This window comes from Oncorhynchus mykiss, chromosome 4 (assembly GCF_057628025.1).
Source record: "Oncorhynchus mykiss isolate SJ-2025 chromosome 4, ASM5762802v1, whole genome shotgun sequence".
Classification (NCBI taxonomy): domain Eukaryota; kingdom Metazoa; phylum Chordata; class Actinopteri; order Salmoniformes; family Salmonidae; genus Oncorhynchus; species Oncorhynchus mykiss.
The window spans coordinates 82,580,724-82,601,611 of record NC_143025.1 but is presented as its reverse complement, the minus strand read 5'-3'; the positions used below and the strand labels follow the sequence as shown (position 1 = coordinate 82,601,611).

The following is a 20,888-nucleotide window of genomic DNA, read 5'->3' as shown; positions in this document are numbered from 1 at the left end:
GACAACAACAAATACCTAGGTGTCTGATTAGACTGTGAACTCTCCTTCCAGACTCACATTAAGCATCTCCAATCCAATATTAAATCTAGAATCGGCTTCCTATTTCGCAACAAATCATCCTTCCCTCATGCTGCCAAACATACCCTTGTAAAACTGACTATCCTGCCGATTCTTGACTTCGGCGATGTCATTTACAAAATAGCCTCCAACACTCTCCTCAGCAAATTGGATGTAGTCTATCACAGTGCCATCCATTTTCTCACCAAAGCCCCATATACAGTGGGGCAAAAAAAGTATTTAGTCAGCCACCAATTGTGCAAGTTCTCCCACTTAAAAAGATGAGAGAGGCCTGCAATTTTCATCATAGGTACACTTCAACTATGACAGTCAAAGTGAGAAAAAAAATCCAGAAAATCACATTGTAGGATTTTTAATGAATTTATTTGCAAATTATGGTGGAAAATAAGTATAATACTTTTTTGCACCACTGTATATAGACTTTTCTATTGTGCTATTGACTGTACGTTTGTTTATCCCAAATGTAACTCTGTGTTGTTTGTGTCGCATTGCTTTGCTTTATCTTGGCCAGGTCGCAGTTGTAAAAGAGAACTTGTTCTCAACTGGCCAGCTGGTTAAATATAGGTTAAATAAAAAATAAAATAAATAAATAGTTTGTACTGTACAGTAGTAAACCACGACCCCGGGTGGTGAGTAGGAGATAGTTCTCTCTGCGTAGTAGTTTTCAGTTTTTTGAAGAAAATGGCGGAAAGCGAGCTCAACGTTGACAGCATCATCTCCCGATTGCTTGAAGGTATGTATATCATGTTATTTTGCAATTAATCCTGCGGTTATATGGTGGAGACAGTACTTACACGTAACATGATGTCATGTTATTTTCAGGTGTCAAAACACGAATGTAACCTCATATTTGGCATTGGCCAGTTGAGTTTGCGAGATAGCTAGCTAACGTTAGCGCGTCAGAGGAAGGTGGTTCAATAAAGTACAGTGTCTGTGGCTAGCATTAGCTAGGTACCCTATCTAGTTTGAGCTAGCTACAATTTTAACAGCAACTAGCTAGCCACCCTAGCTAGCTGACTAGACATGTCGAAGAGAAAACACATTTATTTTCAAAATGATATGTTTGATTTGTGTTGCGCTGTCATGCAAGCCATTGACAACGTTAACTAGCTTACCAAACTAGCTAGCCAACTAAGTTAGCCAACTAGTTAAATAGATGTTGACCATTTAGCTCAAGTTATGGATGTTGCTGTTTTTTTGTATACATTTTAGTGGCTAGCTACCGACTAACTCGCTAACGTGAGTTTTTACACCTTGATGGGAGAGGGGATTTTGCGAGCAGACCGCTTGGTTTGCCAGCTGAAACCCCCTTGTGGATTGCAATGTAATCGGCGTCCAAAAATGCTGATTACCGATTTGTTATGAACTTGAAATGCCGATTAATCAGTCATCCTCTGGTTGGCATCTAGTTGGCATCGTTCAACCTCTAGTTGGCATTGGTCAACCTCTAGTTGGCATCCGCTAAACCCAGATTTGGCCAATGGACTACAAGATGGTGAAGTGTGATTAATCACTACAGAGAATGTGTTTCCAGATTCCAATGGTGTCAAGCGTTACACCACTCCAGCTGACGTTTTGCATTGTTATCTTAGGCTTGTGTGCGGCTGCTCGGCCATGGAAACCCATTTTATGAAACTCCCGACTAACAGTTGTTGTGCTGATGTTGCTTGGAACACAATAGTGAGTGTTGCAACCAAGGACAAACTATTTTTACGCACTGTGCTTCAGCTCTCGGCAGTCCCGTTCTGTGAGCTTGTGTGGCCTACCAGTTAGTGGCTGATCCGTTGTTGCTTCAAGACGTTTACAATTCACATTAACAGCACTTACAGTTGACCAGTGCTGAACTGACTTGTTAGAAAGGTGGCATCCTATGACAGAGCCACATTGAAAGTCACTGAGCTCTTCAGTACTGGCCATTCTACTGCCAATGTTTGTCTATGGAAATTGCATGGCTGTGTGCTGGATTTTATACCTGTCAACAACGAGTGTGGCTAAAATAGCTGAATCCACTAATTTGAAAGGGTGTCCATATACTACACGGACAAAAGTATATCTATCACTCCAATAGCCCAGCACATTTTACACTGAACAGAAATGTGAAGGCAACATGTAGTGTTGGTCCCATGTTTCATTAGAGAAGTTGATTTCTCTCACATTTTGTGCACAAATTTGTTTACATCCCTGTTAATGAGCATTTCACCTTTGCCAAGATAATCCATCCACCTGACAGGTGTGGCATATCAAGAAGCTAATTAAACAGCATGATCATTGCACAGGTGCACCTTGTGCTGTAAACGATAAAAGACCACTCTAAAATGTGCAGTTTTGTCACACAACACAATGCCAAACACAATGCCACAGATGTCTCAAGTTATGAGAGAGTGTCCAATTGGCATGCTGACTGCAGGAATGTCCACCAGAGCTGTTGCCAGATAATTGAATGCTCATTTCTCTACCATAAGCTGCCTCAACTTCGTTTTAGAGATGGGTTGTCCTGGCTCCCAAGTGGGTGGGCCTATTTCCTTATATGAACTGTAACTCAGTGAAACCGTTGCAATTGTTGCATTTTAACAATTTTGTTCAGTCTAAATATGCTATTGGAACTGACCCTGTATATAGCTTTTTACTTTCTTGTGTTATTTTTATTTATTGTGTTTTTGTCCTACTGTTGTTATTTTGTAGTACTACATTGATTACTGCATTTTTGGGTTTACAGGCATTTCACTGTATTTGTGCACGTGACTTTAACTTGAAACTTACAAAAAATACAGTCAGCCTCATCTGTATTTATTAGCCAAAATAATACATATTATGAATGAATAAAAAGCATTTTACCATCAAATTATACATAACACGCTGTCAAGACACTTTATCCCCACTTGGAACACTGCACACAGCAGCAGTGACAATCACTTGCTGTCTCACTCCTTTCATGTTGCCAGCACATTGCTGAACCCGAAATGGCAAGTCTTAAAAATAAAATAAAAATCCCAACTCAATGTCATCCACGTCCTAGCGGTGACTCCCTAAAAACCATTAGCCAATCGATTACTGTTAATGAAAGTCAAATGGCTGTGACCTGCAATCCTCTGTCATTTGTGAAGTCGAGCAGAAGGCCTTTTCTAAATGTCCATTAGGTATGCGGTAGTCGTCATCCTATTAGAAATCGGTTAGGGCCTTGGAAGTTGTTTTTGTTTCAACAGTGTTATTATTATTGGTCAAAGTGTAAATCTATGCCATCTGATGATCTGAATGAAATTACATTGAAATTTGAGATTTTGCAACGATATCAAAAGGATTTGGTCCGACTTGTTTCTTCTTTTAGGACTTACACGGTGGTTTCATATTCTGCACTGATTTGAAGGCCATAAAAAAAGAATGTGAAACGAAGTCGGCATGATTACAATGGAGAGCAGGGTCATGACTCATGGTTGTGATGATTGATCGCCCTATCTTTTTGTCAAGTGCGAGGATGCCGTCCAGGGAAGATAGTCCAGATGACGGAGGCGGAGGTGCGGGGGTTGTGCATCAAGTCCCGGGAGATCTTCCTCAGCCAGCCCATCCTACTGGAGCTGGAGGCGCCGCTCAAAATTTGTGGTCAGTCCAATTACTTCTCCCGCTTGCTCTATCTTTACTCTGGAGCTGTCTCTCTCTCTCTTGCTCTGTGTATCTTAGAGCACAAATAGCATATGAGAAATGAGTCATTCCAGGGTTAGAAAAATATAAAAAGCTGACGTAGGCCTAAGGTGAGTGATTTTACATGGCCAAGAAAGCTGTCCAGAAGCCTACCTAAATCAAATTACATTTTATTTGTCATGTGCCGAATATAGCAGGTGTAGACTTCACCATGAAATGCTTACTTACTAGCTCTTTCCCAATGATAGAGTTAAAAATAAGGAAATTAAAACTCATGGAATAAAATACAGAATTATGAAGCTATAAACAGGTACCCATACCTGTCTTCATAGAAATCTTCAGGCAAATAAAACCACAGATGCCTATAAATTAACTTGTGTCCTGGCACTATCCATACCATTCTATACATTTTTATGGTTCTGGCACTATCCTTACCACACACAGTTGTCTTTAAGCCAAAATGTCAGAGAGAAAGGAGAGGATAGAATAACACATTGGAGAGACAAAGGCCTAGCTCAGTAAGTAGAGCAGGAGGATATAAATGCTGTCTCCCTCGAGTGTCTGCGGCTCTGCCGGATGGGGCCATCTCCCTTCCAGCAAGGACACAATCTGGCTCAAGTCTAGTCGCTCACTCTCTTCTCCACTCCTTCCAGGTGTCCAGGGTGCACTTTAAAAAAGAAAGGCAATGTCAATCTCAATGTGACTTGCCTGGTAAAATAAAGGGCACATCAAATAATGGTCGTCTCCCAACCCCTCTGCTCTCTCTAGGTGATATCCATGGCCAGTACACAGACCTGCTGCGGCTCTTTGAGTACGGGGGCTTCCCCCCGGAGGCTAACTACCTGTTCCTGGGGGATTATGTGGACCGAGGCAAGCAGTCCCTGGAAACCATCTGCCTACTGCTGGCCTACAAGATCAAATACCCTGAGAACTTCTTCCTGCTCAGAGGAAACCACGAATGTGCCTCCATCAACCGCATCTACGGTTTCTATGACGAGTGTAAGACCGGAAGCAGTGTCACACACACATACACACACGCTGAATCAGTTATCTTTCTCCGTGAGGATGGTGGATCCATAATAGTATTGCTTTTGTGATCTTTACTAATTCTTAGCATAATTCCATGTCCGTTCTATGTTGTGTTCCTCAGGCAAACGCAGATTCAACATAAAGCTGTGGAAGACCTTCACAGATTGCTTCAACTGTTTGCCCATTGCCGCTATAATCGATGAGAAGATCTTCTGCTGCCATGGAGGTAGTATGCATGGGGGCTTTTCTATCAATTCAATCCCTATTATTATTTTAAATATTATTCATTAACAATCATCCCTTTTCCTCAGGTCTCTCTCCTGATCTGCAGTCCATGGAGCAAATCCGACGCATCATGAGGCCCACTGATGTCCCTGACACAGGTGTGTTAACGTGTGTGTCGGGAGTTACATGTTTTGTGATATATTTGTGACCGGCTCTGACTGTGCTGACCGTGCCTTCTCTGTGCTAGGCCTGCTGTGTGACCTGCTGTGGTCAGATCCAGACAAAGACGTGCAGGGCTGGGGGGAAAACGACCGGGGCGTCTCCTTCACCTTTGGGGCCGACGTGGTCAGCAAGTTCCTCAACCGCCACGACCTGGACCTCATCTGCAGAGCCCACCAGGTAGAGCCTTTATACTGAAACAATGTAGGAGATACTGAGTAGGGCTGTGACGATACCAGTATCGCAACAGGAAGAAGACCTTTAAAACCTGCTGTAAGTAAAACATTGTGTGCTGAAACTTGGAAAATAAATGTGACTGGATGATAGGGCTGCACGATTTAATCAAATTAAAATCGTAAGTGCGATATTGACATGCACTCACTATCCATGTCGCAAGAGGCTGCGATTTTTCACTTTTCTTTGAAACTTCATTAATACAACAAACTACACTATGGTACCTCCTCCAATGAGATGCGCATTCACTCTACATGAACAAAGGATGCTGACCAATCACAAGCGGGCTCTCTCACTCTGCATGGTGTGCACATGCAGGCGATTCACAAGCATCCCTGTTTCAGGCGCGCAGTTAGATGGTGATGAGAAGAGAAAGGGCTTCACCAAAGACCGTACAGTAGGATGTTTAGAAACTCTGTGGCTTGACCTCAGTGTGTCGGAAAAATGAGTCCTGCTAGTGCTAATGAACGTTGATTTGGTGCCAAAGAGCACATCTTCAGTGATTTGGCAGTATTTTAGCGACAGGCAAACCAATGTCAACCAAATGCAAGTGCTGTGCAAAAAGTGCCTCAAAGTTGTGGTGACAGCAAGAGGCAACATGACAAATAGTTCATATAAGGAAATCAGTCAATTGAAATAAATTCATTCGGCCCTAATCTATGGATTTCACATGACTGGGCAGTAGCGCAGCCATGGTTGAGCCTGGAGCCAGGCCGACCCACTGGGGAGCCAGGCCCAGCCAGTCAGAATGAGTTTTTTTGCCACAAAAGGGTTTTATTACAGACATGTGAAGGTCCTGGGCTGACATGGTTACATGTGGTTGGTTGGATGTACTGCCAAATTCTCTAAAACGACGTTGTACATTGTTTATGGTAGATAAATTAACATTAAATTCTCTGGCAACAGCGCTGATGGACATTCCTGCAGTCAGCATGCCAATTGCAATATCCCTCAACTTGAGACATCTGTGGCATTGTATTGTGACAACTGCACATTTTAGTGGCCTTTAATTGTCCCCAGCACAAGGTGCACCTGTGCAATGTTCATGCTGTTTAATCAGCTTCTTGATATGCCACACCTGTCAAGTGGATAGATTATCTTGACAAAGGATAAAATGATCATTAACAGTGATGTAAACACATTTGTGCACAACACCTTTAAGCTTTTTGTGCTTATGGAACATTTCTGGGCTCATATTTCAGCTCATGAAACATGGGACTAGCACTTTACATGTTGCGTTTATATTTTTGTTCAGGGTACATAATTACTCAATCATAAGCTTCCTATTCTATCTGCAGCCTATGGCTGCCTGAATAAATAACTAACTTAGCTTATTTAATTACTCATAATGGTAATATACTATATATACACACTTACTTTAGTGTGTGTATATAGATGCATACAAAAGTATGCGGATTCGGCTATTTCAGCCACACCTGCTGCTGACAGGTGTATAAAATCCAGCACACCGCCATGCAATCTCCATAGACAAACATTGGCAGTTGAATGGCCTTACTGAAGAGCTCAGTGAGTTTCAACTTGGCACCGTCATAGGTCAGTCAGTTCTAGAGCTGCCCCGGTCAACTGTAAGCAATGTTATTGTGAAGTGGAAACATCTAGGAGCAACAACAGCTCAGCCGCGAAATGGTAGGCCCCACAAGCTCACAGTTGCAACGCTCACTACCGAGTAGGGTTGCACATTTTGGGGAATATATAGAGGTGGAAACTTTCCGTGGGAATATATGTGAATTAATGAAAATATGCAAATTAATATTAATACCATTTAAATGTAGTTGTTTTTTGCATTGGATATATTTACCATATCATATGTAAACCTTTTACCTTATCATAAGTAGACATAATTGCAAATGATTAAATCCTTCCATTAGAAAATAAATAAATAAATACATAATCATCTCCAGCTTCAGTGATTTTTGCAGTTCGTTCCAGTCAGTGGCAGCAGAGAACTGGAAGGAAAGGCGACCAAAGGGGGAATTGGCTTTGGGGGTGACCAGTGAGCTATACCTGCTGGAGCGTGTGCTACGAGTGGGTGCTGCTTTGGTGACCAGCGAGCTGAGATAGGGCGGGGCTTTACCTAGCAGAGACTTGTAGATAACCTGTAGCCAGTGGGTTTGGCGACGAGTATGAAGCGAGGGCCAACCAACGAGAGCGTACAGGTTGCAGTGGTGGGTAGTATGGTGACAAAACGGATGGCACTGTGATAGACCACATCCAGTTTGCTGAGTAGAGTGTTGGAGGCTATTTTGTAAATGACTTCGCCGAAGTTAAGGATCGGTAGGATGGTCAGTTTTACGAGGGTATGTTTGGCAGCATGAGTGAAGAATGCTTTGTTGCGAAATAGGAAGCCAATTCTAGATTACATTTTTGATTGGAGATGCTTAATGTGAGTCTGGAAGGAGAGTTTACAGTCTAGCCAGACACCTAGGTATTTGTAGTTATCCACGTATTCTAAGTCGGAGCCGTCCAAAGTAGTAATGCTGGATGGGCGGGCAGGTGCGGGCAATGATCGGTTGAATAGCATGCATTTAGTTTTACTTGCATTTAATCAAAACTTACCAGAAAGCATGTACAGTCGTGGCCAAAGGTTTTGAGAATGACACAAATATTAATTTCCACAAAGTTTGCTGCTTTAGTGTCTTTAAATATTTTTGTCAGATGTTACTATGGAATACTGAAGTATAATTACAAGCAAAGGCTTTTATTGACAATTACATGAAGTTGATGCAAAGAGGCAATATTTTCAGTGTTGACCCATCTTTTTCAAGACCTCTGCAATCCGCCCTGACATGCTGTCAATTAACTTCTGGGCCACATCCTGACTGATGGCAGCCCATTCTTGCATAATCAATGCTTGGAGTTTGTCAGAATTTGTGGGGTTTTGTTTGTCCACCCACCTCTTGAGGATTGACCACAAGTTCTCAATGGGATTAAGGTCTGGGGTGTTTCCTTGCCATGGACCCAAAATATCGATGTTTTGTTCCCCAAGCCACTTGGTTATCACTTTTGCCTTATGGCAAGGTGCTCCATCATGCTGGAAAAGGCATTGTTCGTCACCAAACTGTTCCTGGATGGTTGGGAGAAGTTTCTCTCAGAGGATGTGTTGGTACCGTTCTTTATTCATGGCTGTGTTCTTAGGCAAAATTGTGAGTGAGCCCACTCCCTTGGCTGAGAAGCAACCCCACACATGAATGGTCTCAGGATGCTTTACTGTTGGCATGACACAGGACTGATGGTACTGCTCACCTTGTTTTCTCCGGACAAGCTTTTTTCTGGATGCCCCAAACAATCTGAAAGGGATTCATTAGAGAAAACGACTTCACCCCAGTCCTCAGCAGTCCAATCCCTGTACCCTTTGCAGAATATTAGTCTGTCCCTGATGTATTTCCTGGAGAGAAGTGGCTTCTTTGCTGCCCTTCTTGGCACCAGGCCATCCTCCAAGTCTTCGCCTCAATGTGCGTGCAGATGCACTCACACCTGCCTGCTGCCATTCCTGAGCAAGCTCTGTAATGGTGGTGCCCCGATCCTGCAGCTGAATCAACTTTGGGATACGGTCCTGACGCTTGCTGGAGTTTCTTGGGCGCCCTGAAGCCTTCTTCATAACAATTGAACCGCTCTCCTTGAAGTTCTTGATGATCCTATAACTGGTTGATTTAGGTGCAATCTTACTGGCAGAGATATCCTTGCTTGTGAAGCCCTTTTTGTGCAAAGCAATGATGACGGCACATTTCCATGGTTGACAGAGGAAGGACAATGATTCCAAGCACCACCCTCTTTTGAAGCTTCCAGTCTGTTATTTGAACTCAATCAGCATGACAGAGTGATCTCCAGCCTTGTCCTCGTTAACAAGAGAATCACTGACATGATGTCAGCTGGTCTTTTTGTGGCAGGGCTGAAATGCAGTGGAAATGTTTTTTGGGGATTCAGTTCATTTGCATGGCAAAGAGGGACTTTGCAATTAATTGCAATTCATCTGATCACTCTTCATAACATTCTGGAGTTTATGCAGATTGCCACCATTCAAACTGAGGCAGCAGACTTTGAAAATTAATATTTGTGTTTTTCTCAACTTTTGGCCACGACTGTACTCTTTGGCTCAGTGTAGTAGTGTGGGCTCAGTAGCATCTCATTCGTGTGCAAGATCTTGAATCAGCTGTATGTGTGATGGACGAATGTACTGCACATGTAATGGACGAATGCACTATGCATGAAGAGGGTTGCAATTCCATTGAATTGAGGTTAGTTTAACCAAAATATGCCACAAGACCTAGAATTTCCTTATGTGTATCCCACAAAAAAGGTTCACTGTTAAGTTATAACGTTTGATTTTAAACAAAATTCCCCAAATTCCCGGGCTTAACTTCCCATGGAAAATATCCGGAAAAATTCTTGAAATTTACCGGAAAGTTTCCGACCCTTTGCAACCCTAACTACCGAGTTGCTTCCAGAGGCAGTTTGGAACGTCAGCACAATAACTGATCGTCGGGAGCTTCACGAAGTGGGTTTACATGGTCGAGCAGCTGCACACAAGTTTTTAAGATCACCATGCACAATGTCAAGCGTTGGCTGGAGTGGTGTAAAGCTCACTGCCATTGGACTCTGGAGCAGTGATGAATTCATCTGGCTGTCCGCTGGACAAATCTGGGTTTGTCGGGAGAACGCTACCTGCCCGAATGCATAGTGCAAAGTTTGATCTGGGATTGTTTGTCATGGTTCGGGCTAGGACCCTTACTTCCAATTAAGGCAATTCTTAACGCTACAGCATACAATGACATTCTAGATGATTCTGTGCTTCCAACTATGTGGCAACAGTTTGGGAAAGGCCCTTTCCTGTTTCAGCATGACAATGCCCCCGTGCACAAAACATGGTCCATATAGAAATGGGTTGTTGAGATCAGTGTGGAAGAACTTCACTGGCCTGTACAGAGCCCTGACCTCAACTCCATCGACACCTTTGGGATGAATTGGACCGCCTACTGCAAGCCAGGCCTAATTGCCCAACATCAGTGCCTGACCTCACTAATGCTCTTGTGGCTGAATGAAAGCAAGTTCTAACATCTAGTGGAAAGCCTTCCCAGTAGAGTGGAGGCTGTTATAACAGCAAAGGGGGGGACCAACTCCATATTAATGCCCATGATTTTGGAATGAGATATTTGACGAGCAGGTATCCACATACTTTTGGTAGTATAGAAAATAGGGGCTCAATGTTAGTCATGAATTAATAAGTGCTGCACTTATAGTACACTATTGGTCATGTTCATGTGTTTGTTAATATGTAGGTGAAATAATCCTGTCTCATATGTTCAACAATTTTTTGGGGGATTTGGTTTTGTATTCAGTTAGCACAGAATGTATTCATATGATATAAATATATAAGTGATCTTCTCTACCTGGACACTTGTTTTAACCATGTCTTATGAAATTAGCAAGTGTTTGAAAATCACAATTGCAATATCTGGCCCCAAAAATCGTAATTTGTTATTTTGTGCAACCCTACTGGATGACAACATAATGGTGTTTGTTTCCAACATTTGGGCTGTTTTCCTAAAGAAGTTGAATTTGTTTTGTGTGTTTCTTTGCAACGATACTAACAAGTATCGATACTGTTATTGTCCCGGACCTAATACTGAGGGCTATTGGTTCGTTAGGATGTATGAGATACTGAGCGCTATTGGTTCGTTAGGATGTATGATACTGAGGGCTATTGGTTCGTTAGCAGTGGTGGTAAAAGTAAAGCTACCTTAATAGAGAGTGACTCAAGTAAGTCACCCAGTAAAATACTGAAGTCAGTCTAAAAGTATTTGGTTGTAAATATACTTTTTAACTATCAAAAGTGTAAATATTGTCTAATTCCTTTATATTAAGCAAACCAGATGGCATAATTTCCTTCATTTACGGATAGCAAGGGTCACGCTCCAACACTGTCAGAATTTACAAACAAAGCATGTGTTTAGTGAGTCCGCCAGATCAGAGGCAGTAGGGATGTTCTCTTTAAGTGTGTAAATTCGACTTTTCTATTACTGCTAATCATTCAAAATGTAAGGAGTACTTTTTGGATGTCGTGGAAAATGTATGGAGATTAACTTAATCATTTTCTTTAGGAATGTAGTCAAGTTGTAAAAAATACCCTAGACTAAAGTAGTACTTTTAAAGTATTTTTACACCACTGTTCATTAGGATGCATGAGATACTGAGGGCTATGTTCATTAGGATGAACCTCTAAAGGATGTTCGTTAACTTAAGTGTTGTTCTGTACCTGAAGGTTGTTGAGGACGGCTATGAGTTCTTTGCCAAACGGCAGCTGGTGACGCTGTTCTCAGCTCCCAACTACTGCGGGGAGTTTGACAACGCTGGGGGCATGATGAGCGTGGATGAGTCCCTCATGTGTTCCTTTCAGGTGAGAACAAACACGCACGCACACACTCACTCACTGTGGATGAGTCTCCCAGTGCTGTTAACACTAAGTATTAATACATTCTCTCTCAGATTTTGAAGCCGTCAGAGAAAAAAGCTAAGTACCAATATGGGGGAGTGAACACGGGACGCCCTGTAACCCCGCCTCGTACTGCCCAAGCCCCAAAGAAGAGGTGAGCGCCTGGCCCCCATCTCGCCTCCTCCTTGCACCATTTCCTCTATTGCCCCCTGCAACGTCCTGTCCCCTCCCTCCCATCTATGGGAAGCGCTCTAGCCCCCCTGACGCCCACTCACCTATTTCATGTGTAAAATATTAAATCTTTGCTGTGAACGTATTTTTTTTCTTTGCTTGTTTGTTGGTATTTTTATTAATAGTGACATGTGGTTTTTCAATGCTATGAAATGGGTTGCTAAGGTGCAGCAATACGATACACACCTTTTGTGGAAAGGGGCAATGCATTCTGAAGGGACGCTTTTCTGCCTTCAGGTATAGAAAAAAGTATTGAATAATATGAGTGTGTGCGTGCGCGAGTGAGTTGGGTTCTTTACCCCAGCCTTGACTCTTCAAGACCAATAACGTGAGTGATCCTCTCCACCCAGTCTCACAATTTACCCTGCTAATGTGTAACCTTCTCACAATATTACTAATAACATTGGCTGTTTTGGCTACAGTAACTGAGTGGAATGGTTTAGCCTCTTGAGTTTGGAGCAAGTCATTTTCACCCCGTTGGACTCATTTCTCTCTTTATGGAGACACTAATGAACTATTAACAACTTTGAAAGTACTTGTACAAATGCATATTATCAAAACCATACAAAATGACAGTATATACACACTGGGCATGTATTGTATACACATTCTGTACATTTAACTGTGTATAAATGTTAACAGTTAACAACTAGTACAGTTAAGGTCATGTGTCCTCAACTCAAAGGGTTCACAACAAATGGGTGTTTAAAATGCCTGTTGGTTTTGAATCAATCTTGTCCATCACACCAGCCCTCTCCTCGTATCCACCGAACCTGCTTCAATTGCTGAAGACTGTTTATGGACATTGCTTTAACTGTGTGCCTGTATAGATGGGGGTGGCTTGGAAAGTTAAGGCAAGAGTCAAAGGCACCGGATTTCTATTGGTGTTGAATATTATTTCTCAAACACGGCCAGTTGGTCACACTAGACGATTACAAGTTTTTAACTTTACACAAGCTGTTTTCAGCATTCCCCATTGCCCCTGCAGTTCTTGTAAACATGGCATATTACATCACACGGGGGTCAAGCACATGCTTACCAAGCTCGGGGTGAGGCCGAGATGGCACTTTGTAGCTGGATCACTTACTTAGACATTGCTACCCCTTAGTGGTAGATCTTAGGACAGCCGAAAGAGGCTGACGATGTCAACGACCAGCAAGGCATCAGAACGTGAATAGTGAATACAGTATGTGTACCTTTTCAAGAGGAGATGATTCCAATATCTGGTTCAGAATTGTCATCCAACTAATGAGCTTACTAAGGAATATTCAAATAATATTTTAGGTTTTTGAAGTTGGCTATATCTCGCCCTTTGCCTTGTTCTGATCTAAGTTGGAAACTCAGTGTTTTAAACAGTTTTGAGATTTGTAAAATTTTCGTTTCACTCTTTGAATGGAATAAATGGAACAGTGCTGTTGACCCTGCCTCTCGTGTCTGTCATTATTCTTTGGGCTGCCTTAAAACGCAGCTACTCAATGTGGGAGCAGTGTTGGAGGGCCTAGTGTTGTTCCACTGTCCATCAAAGGTAATAATTACATATCTGTCAACCAATTGTAAATGTAGATCAGCAGTTTTATCAAATCATTTGGACATGCGTTTCATATGTTTTGAAGGCACCCTTGGCCTACTATGTCAGTTTCATGATTATTGTGCCATTCATTTGGGTAATGAATCAGTCTGGGCTGTTTAGAAATATTTTGTACAAATGTGATTCTTTACCAGAAGTGTCAAACATGGCATGATTTTTGTAGCCCAAAAGTATCTATACAGTAAAACATTTTTTTTTACACTTATGACCTCAGATGTAATGTCCCCTGTTCAGGGGACCAGCGTGGTTCTGTTACCGGGTTCCGACTGACATTTTCATTTATGTGGACGCCGTAGATCTAAATGGCTTGCATTGAGCAATAGCCCTGCTTCCCAAAGACAGTGGTATATTTTCTGAGCCTGTGTAAAGTAGAATGTGAAATCTGAAACCACTTGGTGCTGGGATGTTCCTCCTACCATTTAATTCCCTCTGACTGTTCAACTCCTGGCTGAACCCTAATTCACAGCCACAAGCCTGCAATCCTTAGATAACGTAGCATGAGTGGTTTTATCACTATAGCACAGATTGATTTATAGCCATTAAAATAATACTTTGAATTTAAACAAAAGTCAGACTGACAAGATTAAGGTGAGTTCCAAACGCGTTAAGGAAGCCAAGCTAGTGCTCAGACGTTCACAGCGATCAGGTCAGACGCTTTAATCGAGACCTTTAGAATGTGTATATTTTCTAACATTAAACATACTATAAGATTTCACTTTTGTTGGCCATTTTGTGGTTATACTATATTTAGAAAGCATGTCATTTCAATCCTTGTTCATAGTTTTGAATTGGAAATACCACATTTTATTTGTTCTGCTTGTGTCAAGTGACTACACTTCATAACAATTTTTACCAGAAAGGTGAGATTTGAACCTTTCTTGAAGTATGCCGCATTACTAGTTGTTTGTCTCAAGATTAGTTACTTTGGGGTACAACAGATTATTTTATACAAGTAATTATGGAAATTAAAACATTCCATTTATGACTAGGTGCTAGAAATGTTTTAATTTGGCAGTGTTTTTGGACAATAAGAGTTGTAAAATTATATTTATCAATCAGGGCCTGCAGGACTGACTGGGGCACTTGTTGGTGCTGGTGTAGTACTGGAGGTTGCGTAGTGTGGCCAGCACCCCAGCAGAATTAATGTGCTTAACATTAGCATCGTAACACAACGCACTGCCATGCATGTCTGTCAGCTTACCTGCAGAGGGATGGACAAGAAAGAAAAACAGCAGACACTTATTTTTTCATTACTCATTAGAGGTACTTTCAGTATGATCAAGAGGATGTTGCTTACCTCCTAATGCATGCAGGATGGCTTCAGGGGCACAAGTGCCCCACTTTTTAGTTCCTAGACTGGCAAAGACACAGGCTGAGGCCTTCCCCTCCACAAGCTTAACAATCTACACAAAGAAAGGGTTCAGAGAAATAAGACATTTTATTGATATCTATGTACCCCCACCATACCTTCTCATTTCACTTTATTTCATGCTCCGCCAACTTATCACATCATGAGGTACCATGGCATCCACGGTGTCTGTGACAAGTTTGTTGCTCTGGGAACGGGTCATGGTGACTATGCGGCGGCCATCCGGAACCTCCTGTAGCTCGAACCCAAAGGCGCCCAGTCCTGGCATTCCCCACATGTCTGCTGTCTCCGTCCCCAACTGTGGATACAAAACACAGGGCATTACACACTCACGGACCAAGGTCGTGTTCAATTGGGCACAATGTAGCAAAATGTTTTGCAACTGAAAATGAAGAATTTGTTAGCTCCCTATTTCTAAAATCTTTTCTCCCTACTCAACGTGCCCTGATAGGTGAGAGGGTATAAGGCAAAAATATTATTTGTCGATCACTTGTTGGTACCTGGTAATTGAAGAAGGGCTGGTTGATGACCCCGGCAATGGCCTTCCCTCCATATGAAATGCCGATCAGTACAGTGTCACCATACGGAGAGTCGTGCTGAGAAGCTGGGCGTCCGACCCCGTATGACACATCTGGACCTGATGTGGCAGGTAAAGACACTTGGCCGACTGCTCAGCAGGGATAACAGGAGAGAGAGTGAAAAAGGGAATCAGCACTGATGATTAGGAGATAACTGAATTAAATGTTCCCCAGGTTTTTGTCAAAGAGGACAATGCATAGGTCTAAGAGGAAGTGTAAGAGAAGAGTGACACTGAAATACCTGGTAGTAATCGAGGGTGTGTGTTGGAAGCCTGTAATGAGTGATCTAAACAAAAGACTGGCAAAATAACAACGCCGTAGTAAGCTTACCTTCAGTGTATTCTTTAGTGCCATCAAGGGGGTCGACCCACACAACCAGCTAAAATTCAGACACCGGGACATTCAAACACAGAAACACAGCTGGAATGAGAAGTCAGTACCCAGAAAATGATCCAAATCAGTACAGTAGGTTTCAGTTTCAGCTCTGAAGTCCCTGCGTCTCACCTCCTCTTTCAGGGCACTGTATTCCAATGGACAGGACTTGTAGGATTTCTTCAGACTGACTGCTCTCAATCAGGTCTTCTTTGACAGCCTCCTCTGGCAGATCCTGATGTGAGAGATGTTCACTGTTAAGACAGGGATGTTGTGCAACATGTGTTGTGTACTCTAATCTTTACATCAAAATGAATTGGTCAGTAACATTAGGACAGATCCTATTCATGCAAGTTGCATGGATTTACATTAAGGTCTGAAAATACTTGCCAATCGGACAAGTCAGCTGTATTTTTTTAGGTTGCCCAAAGATTAGTCACTTTCCTGAAAATGTAAAATAACATTTGTTTACATGCAAAACTGCAGGGAGGGCACTTAAACAACAGGGAGGAAGCAGAAAAATCTGTTCTACTGGCCTGCTACATCGGACGCATAACTTTTGCAGAGTGTGAGACACTCCAATTAATTTCAGAGAAAACTGGCGTAAGCATGCCAGCTCATTGAAAGGCTTGCGCTGCTCCAGTGTAAAAGTAAGTTCTGGTTCTATTTTCAAGAATTCTAAGCGCAGCTCACGCCTGAGAGCAATCTGACATAGCGGCTAGCGCTCTGCTCCCACTGACTAAAAGTTACACTTCCAGTGTGGCCCCAATGTTAGAAAAATATATATAATAACCTATCTAAATGGGGCAACCACAATTTACCCAGCTGCCATAAATTGTCCATCTTTCACTTAAACAATAGGGATGAACCAAAAAGATCCGTTTTAGGCTTCCTGGAAAACTTTGCAGTTTTGTTGTTTAAAAAAAAAAAAAATCACCTTGGGCAACCTCAACTTGCCCGACTGCTGAGTTCACTTGCCACAGACAATAGTGCAACCCTTAAGCGCAATACCTGATGTTATACACACCCACCTCCTCTCCGATGATGGTGATTTTGGGGAAGCTTTTGGATAGGGGGGCACATATGCTCTGCTGGACCAGCCTGTCTGCCAGTGTCTGTAGATCGTTAGCCCCCGTCTGTCCACATAAGAGAGAGTGAGACATCATTTATAAACAACATTCAGCCTCCATCTCACTGTCTATCAATCTCCATCAATTCAGCACTTTGCCCCACTCTACGTTCAGTAAGTCCAACTTTTTCCACGATCCCTCCGTATGATAGCTCCTGCCTTCTCTGCCACTGCGTAAGCCGAAGCCACCAAACGCATCACCACTGCTGGATTTCCCGACATTGCTGATGGAAGGAGAGATACAAAAGTGTACAGCTCAGAGAAAAGAATATATACACTATGTACCCTCAAGGCATATAGACCTATATGATCACTCACGTTAGTCAACTGAATGAATCAACACACCCTCTACCTGTAGGAGAATGGACAGTATTTGTGCTGTCAGCATCACTTGGGCTAAAGCACACCTTTAAGCACTTATAGACTATCTGTCTGTCTGTCTGTCCACACACACACACACACACACACACACACACACACACACACACACACACACACACACACACACTTAAGTAGCTACAGCAGGCATCCCTGATCCTGGAGTGCCGCATGCACTTCATGTTTTTAATTTAACCGTCCTGGAAGACCAGGTGTTTTGAATTTAGGCAACCATTGAACTGATCAATTAGCTCAGTTGGTCAGGTGTGGTGCCTAGTTGGAACAAAATCCTGCAGTATCGTCCGCACTCCAGGAACAGAGTTGCCTACCCCTGAGCTACAGTAACAAGCATAAGGCTCATTTATTGAAACTGAGTATATGTCCATGATTCCACAGAGTACCCAACTGCCAAAGGTTACTAGCTAGTTGTGTGTGTATTATAGTGCTACTGCTTGAAACCTGCTGATATTTTGAAGCAAATCAGTCTATTCTCTAACTTCTATTCCCCATCCATTAGACAACTAGCTAGCTAACAAGTGTCACAAGTCTGCAGTGCTGGTTAGCTAGCTAGCTAGCTAATCGTATCTAGTTCATATCGAAAGCAATCTCCATTGAGCTAATAATAACATAACAGCATTGAAGACACTATTTTCCCTGAAGATTACCAATGCACTTATAGCTACCACGATAGCTAGCTAACGTTATCTCCATGAAAGAAGAGAATGGTACTTACTAGTGTCTACTGTAGATGTTAGTGCTCAGGACTGGTCGTAAATGTATATCCTGGAATACCAGGAAATGTTAAGCAATCTCAGCAGTAGCAAGAAATTATGGGTCCAAGTGCCTGACGGATTCATGCTCGAGCCGGTTGTATCATGCATGTTCGATCGCGAGCCTTAGGCTGTAGCTCGAGAGAGTGGCAGTTGGATTTTGAAAATTTGTTCTGAAATAATGGAGTCAAACTGCTGAAACGGGCTAAACGGTAATTATGATATTTTAATGTATTTTAGTTTGAATATTAAAACAACAGCCAGTAAATTAGATGAGACAATGTTTATGTACCTTTTATTTAACAAGTTCAACTGGCCAAACATAATGTTACATACCGGTGTTAATGGTGCAACCTGATCGTTATGCTAACGTTAACAAACGTTGGCTAGCTAATGTATTGTTGGTAATTGTCATACGCATTACCTAGCTAACGTTAGATACCTTTATCTAGCTAACATTACATAGATAACGTTAATGTTAGTTTCATGTTTTTAAGTATGTTGTTGTTGTAGCGCGGACAGTAGCTTAACATTAGTAATTTCATGGAAAATGTTTTTATACATTTTAAAAATTTTAATTTGTATGTTTTGCTCACATAATATACAGTGCATTCGGAAAGTATTCAGACCCTTTGGCTTTTTCCACATGTTGTTATGTTACAGCCTTATTCTAAAATGGATTAAATACAAAAAATCCTCATAAATCTACACAAAATACTCCATAATGATGAAGCAAAAACAGGCTTTTAGAAATGTTTGTAAATGTATTAAACATAAAAACAGAAATACCTTATTAACGTAAGTATTCAGACCCTTTGCTATGAGACTCGAATTTGAGCTCAGGTGCATCCTGTTTCCATTGATCATCCTTGAGATGTTTCTACAACTTGATTGGAGTCCACCTGTGGTAAATTCAATTGATTGGACATGATTTGGAAAGGCACACACATGTCTATGTAATGCCCCACAGTTGACAGCGCATGTCAGAGCAAAAACCAAGACATGAGGTCAAAGGGATTTTATGTAGAGCTCCGAGACAGGATTGTGTCGAGGCACAGATCTGGGGAAGCGTACCAAAAAATGTCTGCAGCATTGAAGGTCCCCAAGAACATAGTTGCCTCCATCATTCTTAAATGGAAGAAGTTTGGAACCACCAAGACTCTTCCTTGAGCTGGCCGCCCAACCAAACTGAACATTCAGGGGAGAAGGTCCTTGGTCAGGAAGGTGACTAAGAATCCGATTGTCACTCTGACAGAGCCCCAGAGTTTCTCTGTGGAGATGGGAGAACCTTCCAGTAGGACAACCATCTCTGCATCACTCCAACAATCAGGCCTTTTGGTAGAGTGGCCAGACGGAAGCCACTCCTCAGTAAAAGGCACATGACAGCCCGCTTGGAGTTTGCCAAAAGGTCCCTAAAGACTCTCAGACCATGAGAAACAAGATTCTCTGGTCTGATAAAACCAAGATTGAACTCTTTGGCCTAAATGCCAAGTCTCACGTCTGGAGGAAACCTGGCAACATCCCTACAGTGAAGCATGGTGGTGGCAGCATCATTCTGTGGGGATGTTTTTCAGCGGCAGGGCCTGGAAGACTAGTCAGGATCGAGGGAAAGATGAACGGAGCAAACTACAGAGAGATCCTTGATGAAAACCTGATCCAGAGCGCTCAGGACCTCAGACTGGAGCAAAGGTTCACCTTCCAACAGGACGACAACCCTAAGCACACAGCCAAGACAACGCAGGAGTGGCTTCGGGGACAAGTCTCTGAATGTCCTTGAGTAGCCCAGCCAGAGTCTGGACTTGAACCCGATCTAACATCTCTGGAGAGACCTGAAAATAGCTGTGCAGCGACGCTCCCCATCCAACCTGACAGAGCTTGAGAGGATCTACAGAGAAGAATGGGAGAAACTCCCCAAATACAGGTGTACCAAGCTTATAGTTTCATACCCAAGAAGACTCGAGGCTGTAATCGCTGCCAAAGGTGCTTCAACAAACTACTGAGTAAAGGGTCTGAATACTTATGTAAATGTGATATTTCAGTTAATTTTGTATACATTTGCAGACATTTAAAAAATATCTTTGTCGTTATGGAGTATTGTGAAAAAAAAATGATTTAATAAATTTTAGAATAAGGCTGTAATGTAACAAAATGTGGAAAAAGTCAAGGGGTCTGAATACTTTCCGAATGCAGTGTAATTTTAAAGTATGCATTAAGGTTTCTGTAATAGAATAAATGTGACAAAAATAAATGTAGACATTAATCAATTAATTTCTATAACGTCCAAAAATATTTTTTACATTTGTGGGGAGTGCCAAGATGGAGACATGGTGGCTACATCACAGCGCCCCCTATTTGTGATCTAGTGTATATTTAAATCATTGACACTAACATTACCAGTGACCCCTATCATTCAATAAAGCTAGTTAAATTAACGTTATTATTACCAACAATCTAAAGGTAGTCCTCAAGTGCAGGGATGGGATTTTTCCTGATTAATCTGGAATTTCTTATTTTCTGACATTTATCATCCCTTCAAATAAAGCAACAGACCTATCTTCTAGCCAAAATCCCGATTTTGTTGATTGACTATGTTTTCCTGAC

General features: G+C 42.1%; 1 protein-coding gene and 1 pseudogene across 2 annotated transcripts; one reads left to right on the top strand and one right to left on the bottom strand.

Annotated features, from left to right (window-relative positions):
* Positions 1 to 504: 504 nt before the first annotated feature.
* Positions 505 to 13,527, top strand: LOC110522515 (serine/threonine-protein phosphatase PP1-beta catalytic subunit). Its single transcript, XM_021600960.3, has 8 exons — positions 505 to 811; positions 3,544 to 3,675; positions 4,483 to 4,713; positions 4,865 to 4,969; positions 5,055 to 5,126; positions 5,216 to 5,367; positions 11,702 to 11,836; positions 11,926 to 13,527. The coding sequence occupies exons 1-8, from the start codon at positions 760 to 762 to the stop codon at positions 12,028 to 12,030; spliced, it is 984 nt and encodes a 327-aa protein (XP_021456635.1). The 5' UTR covers positions 505 to 759; the 3' UTR covers positions 12,031 to 13,527.
* On the bottom strand, positions 12,189 to 20,815 carry LOC110521085 (3'(2'),5'-bisphosphate nucleotidase 1-like; annotated as a pseudogene). Its single transcript, XR_016495006.1, has 10 exons — positions 20,807 to 20,815; positions 18,251 to 18,300; positions 17,249 to 17,363; positions 17,042 to 17,146; positions 16,143 to 16,245; positions 15,969 to 16,017; positions 15,561 to 15,727; positions 15,212 to 15,358; positions 14,989 to 15,094; positions 12,189 to 14,892 (listed from the first exon to the last, which is right to left on the bottom strand). The product of XR_016495006.1 is annotated as a 3'(2'),5'-bisphosphate nucleotidase 1-like (transcript).
* Positions 20,816 to 20,888: the final 73 nt, after the last annotated feature.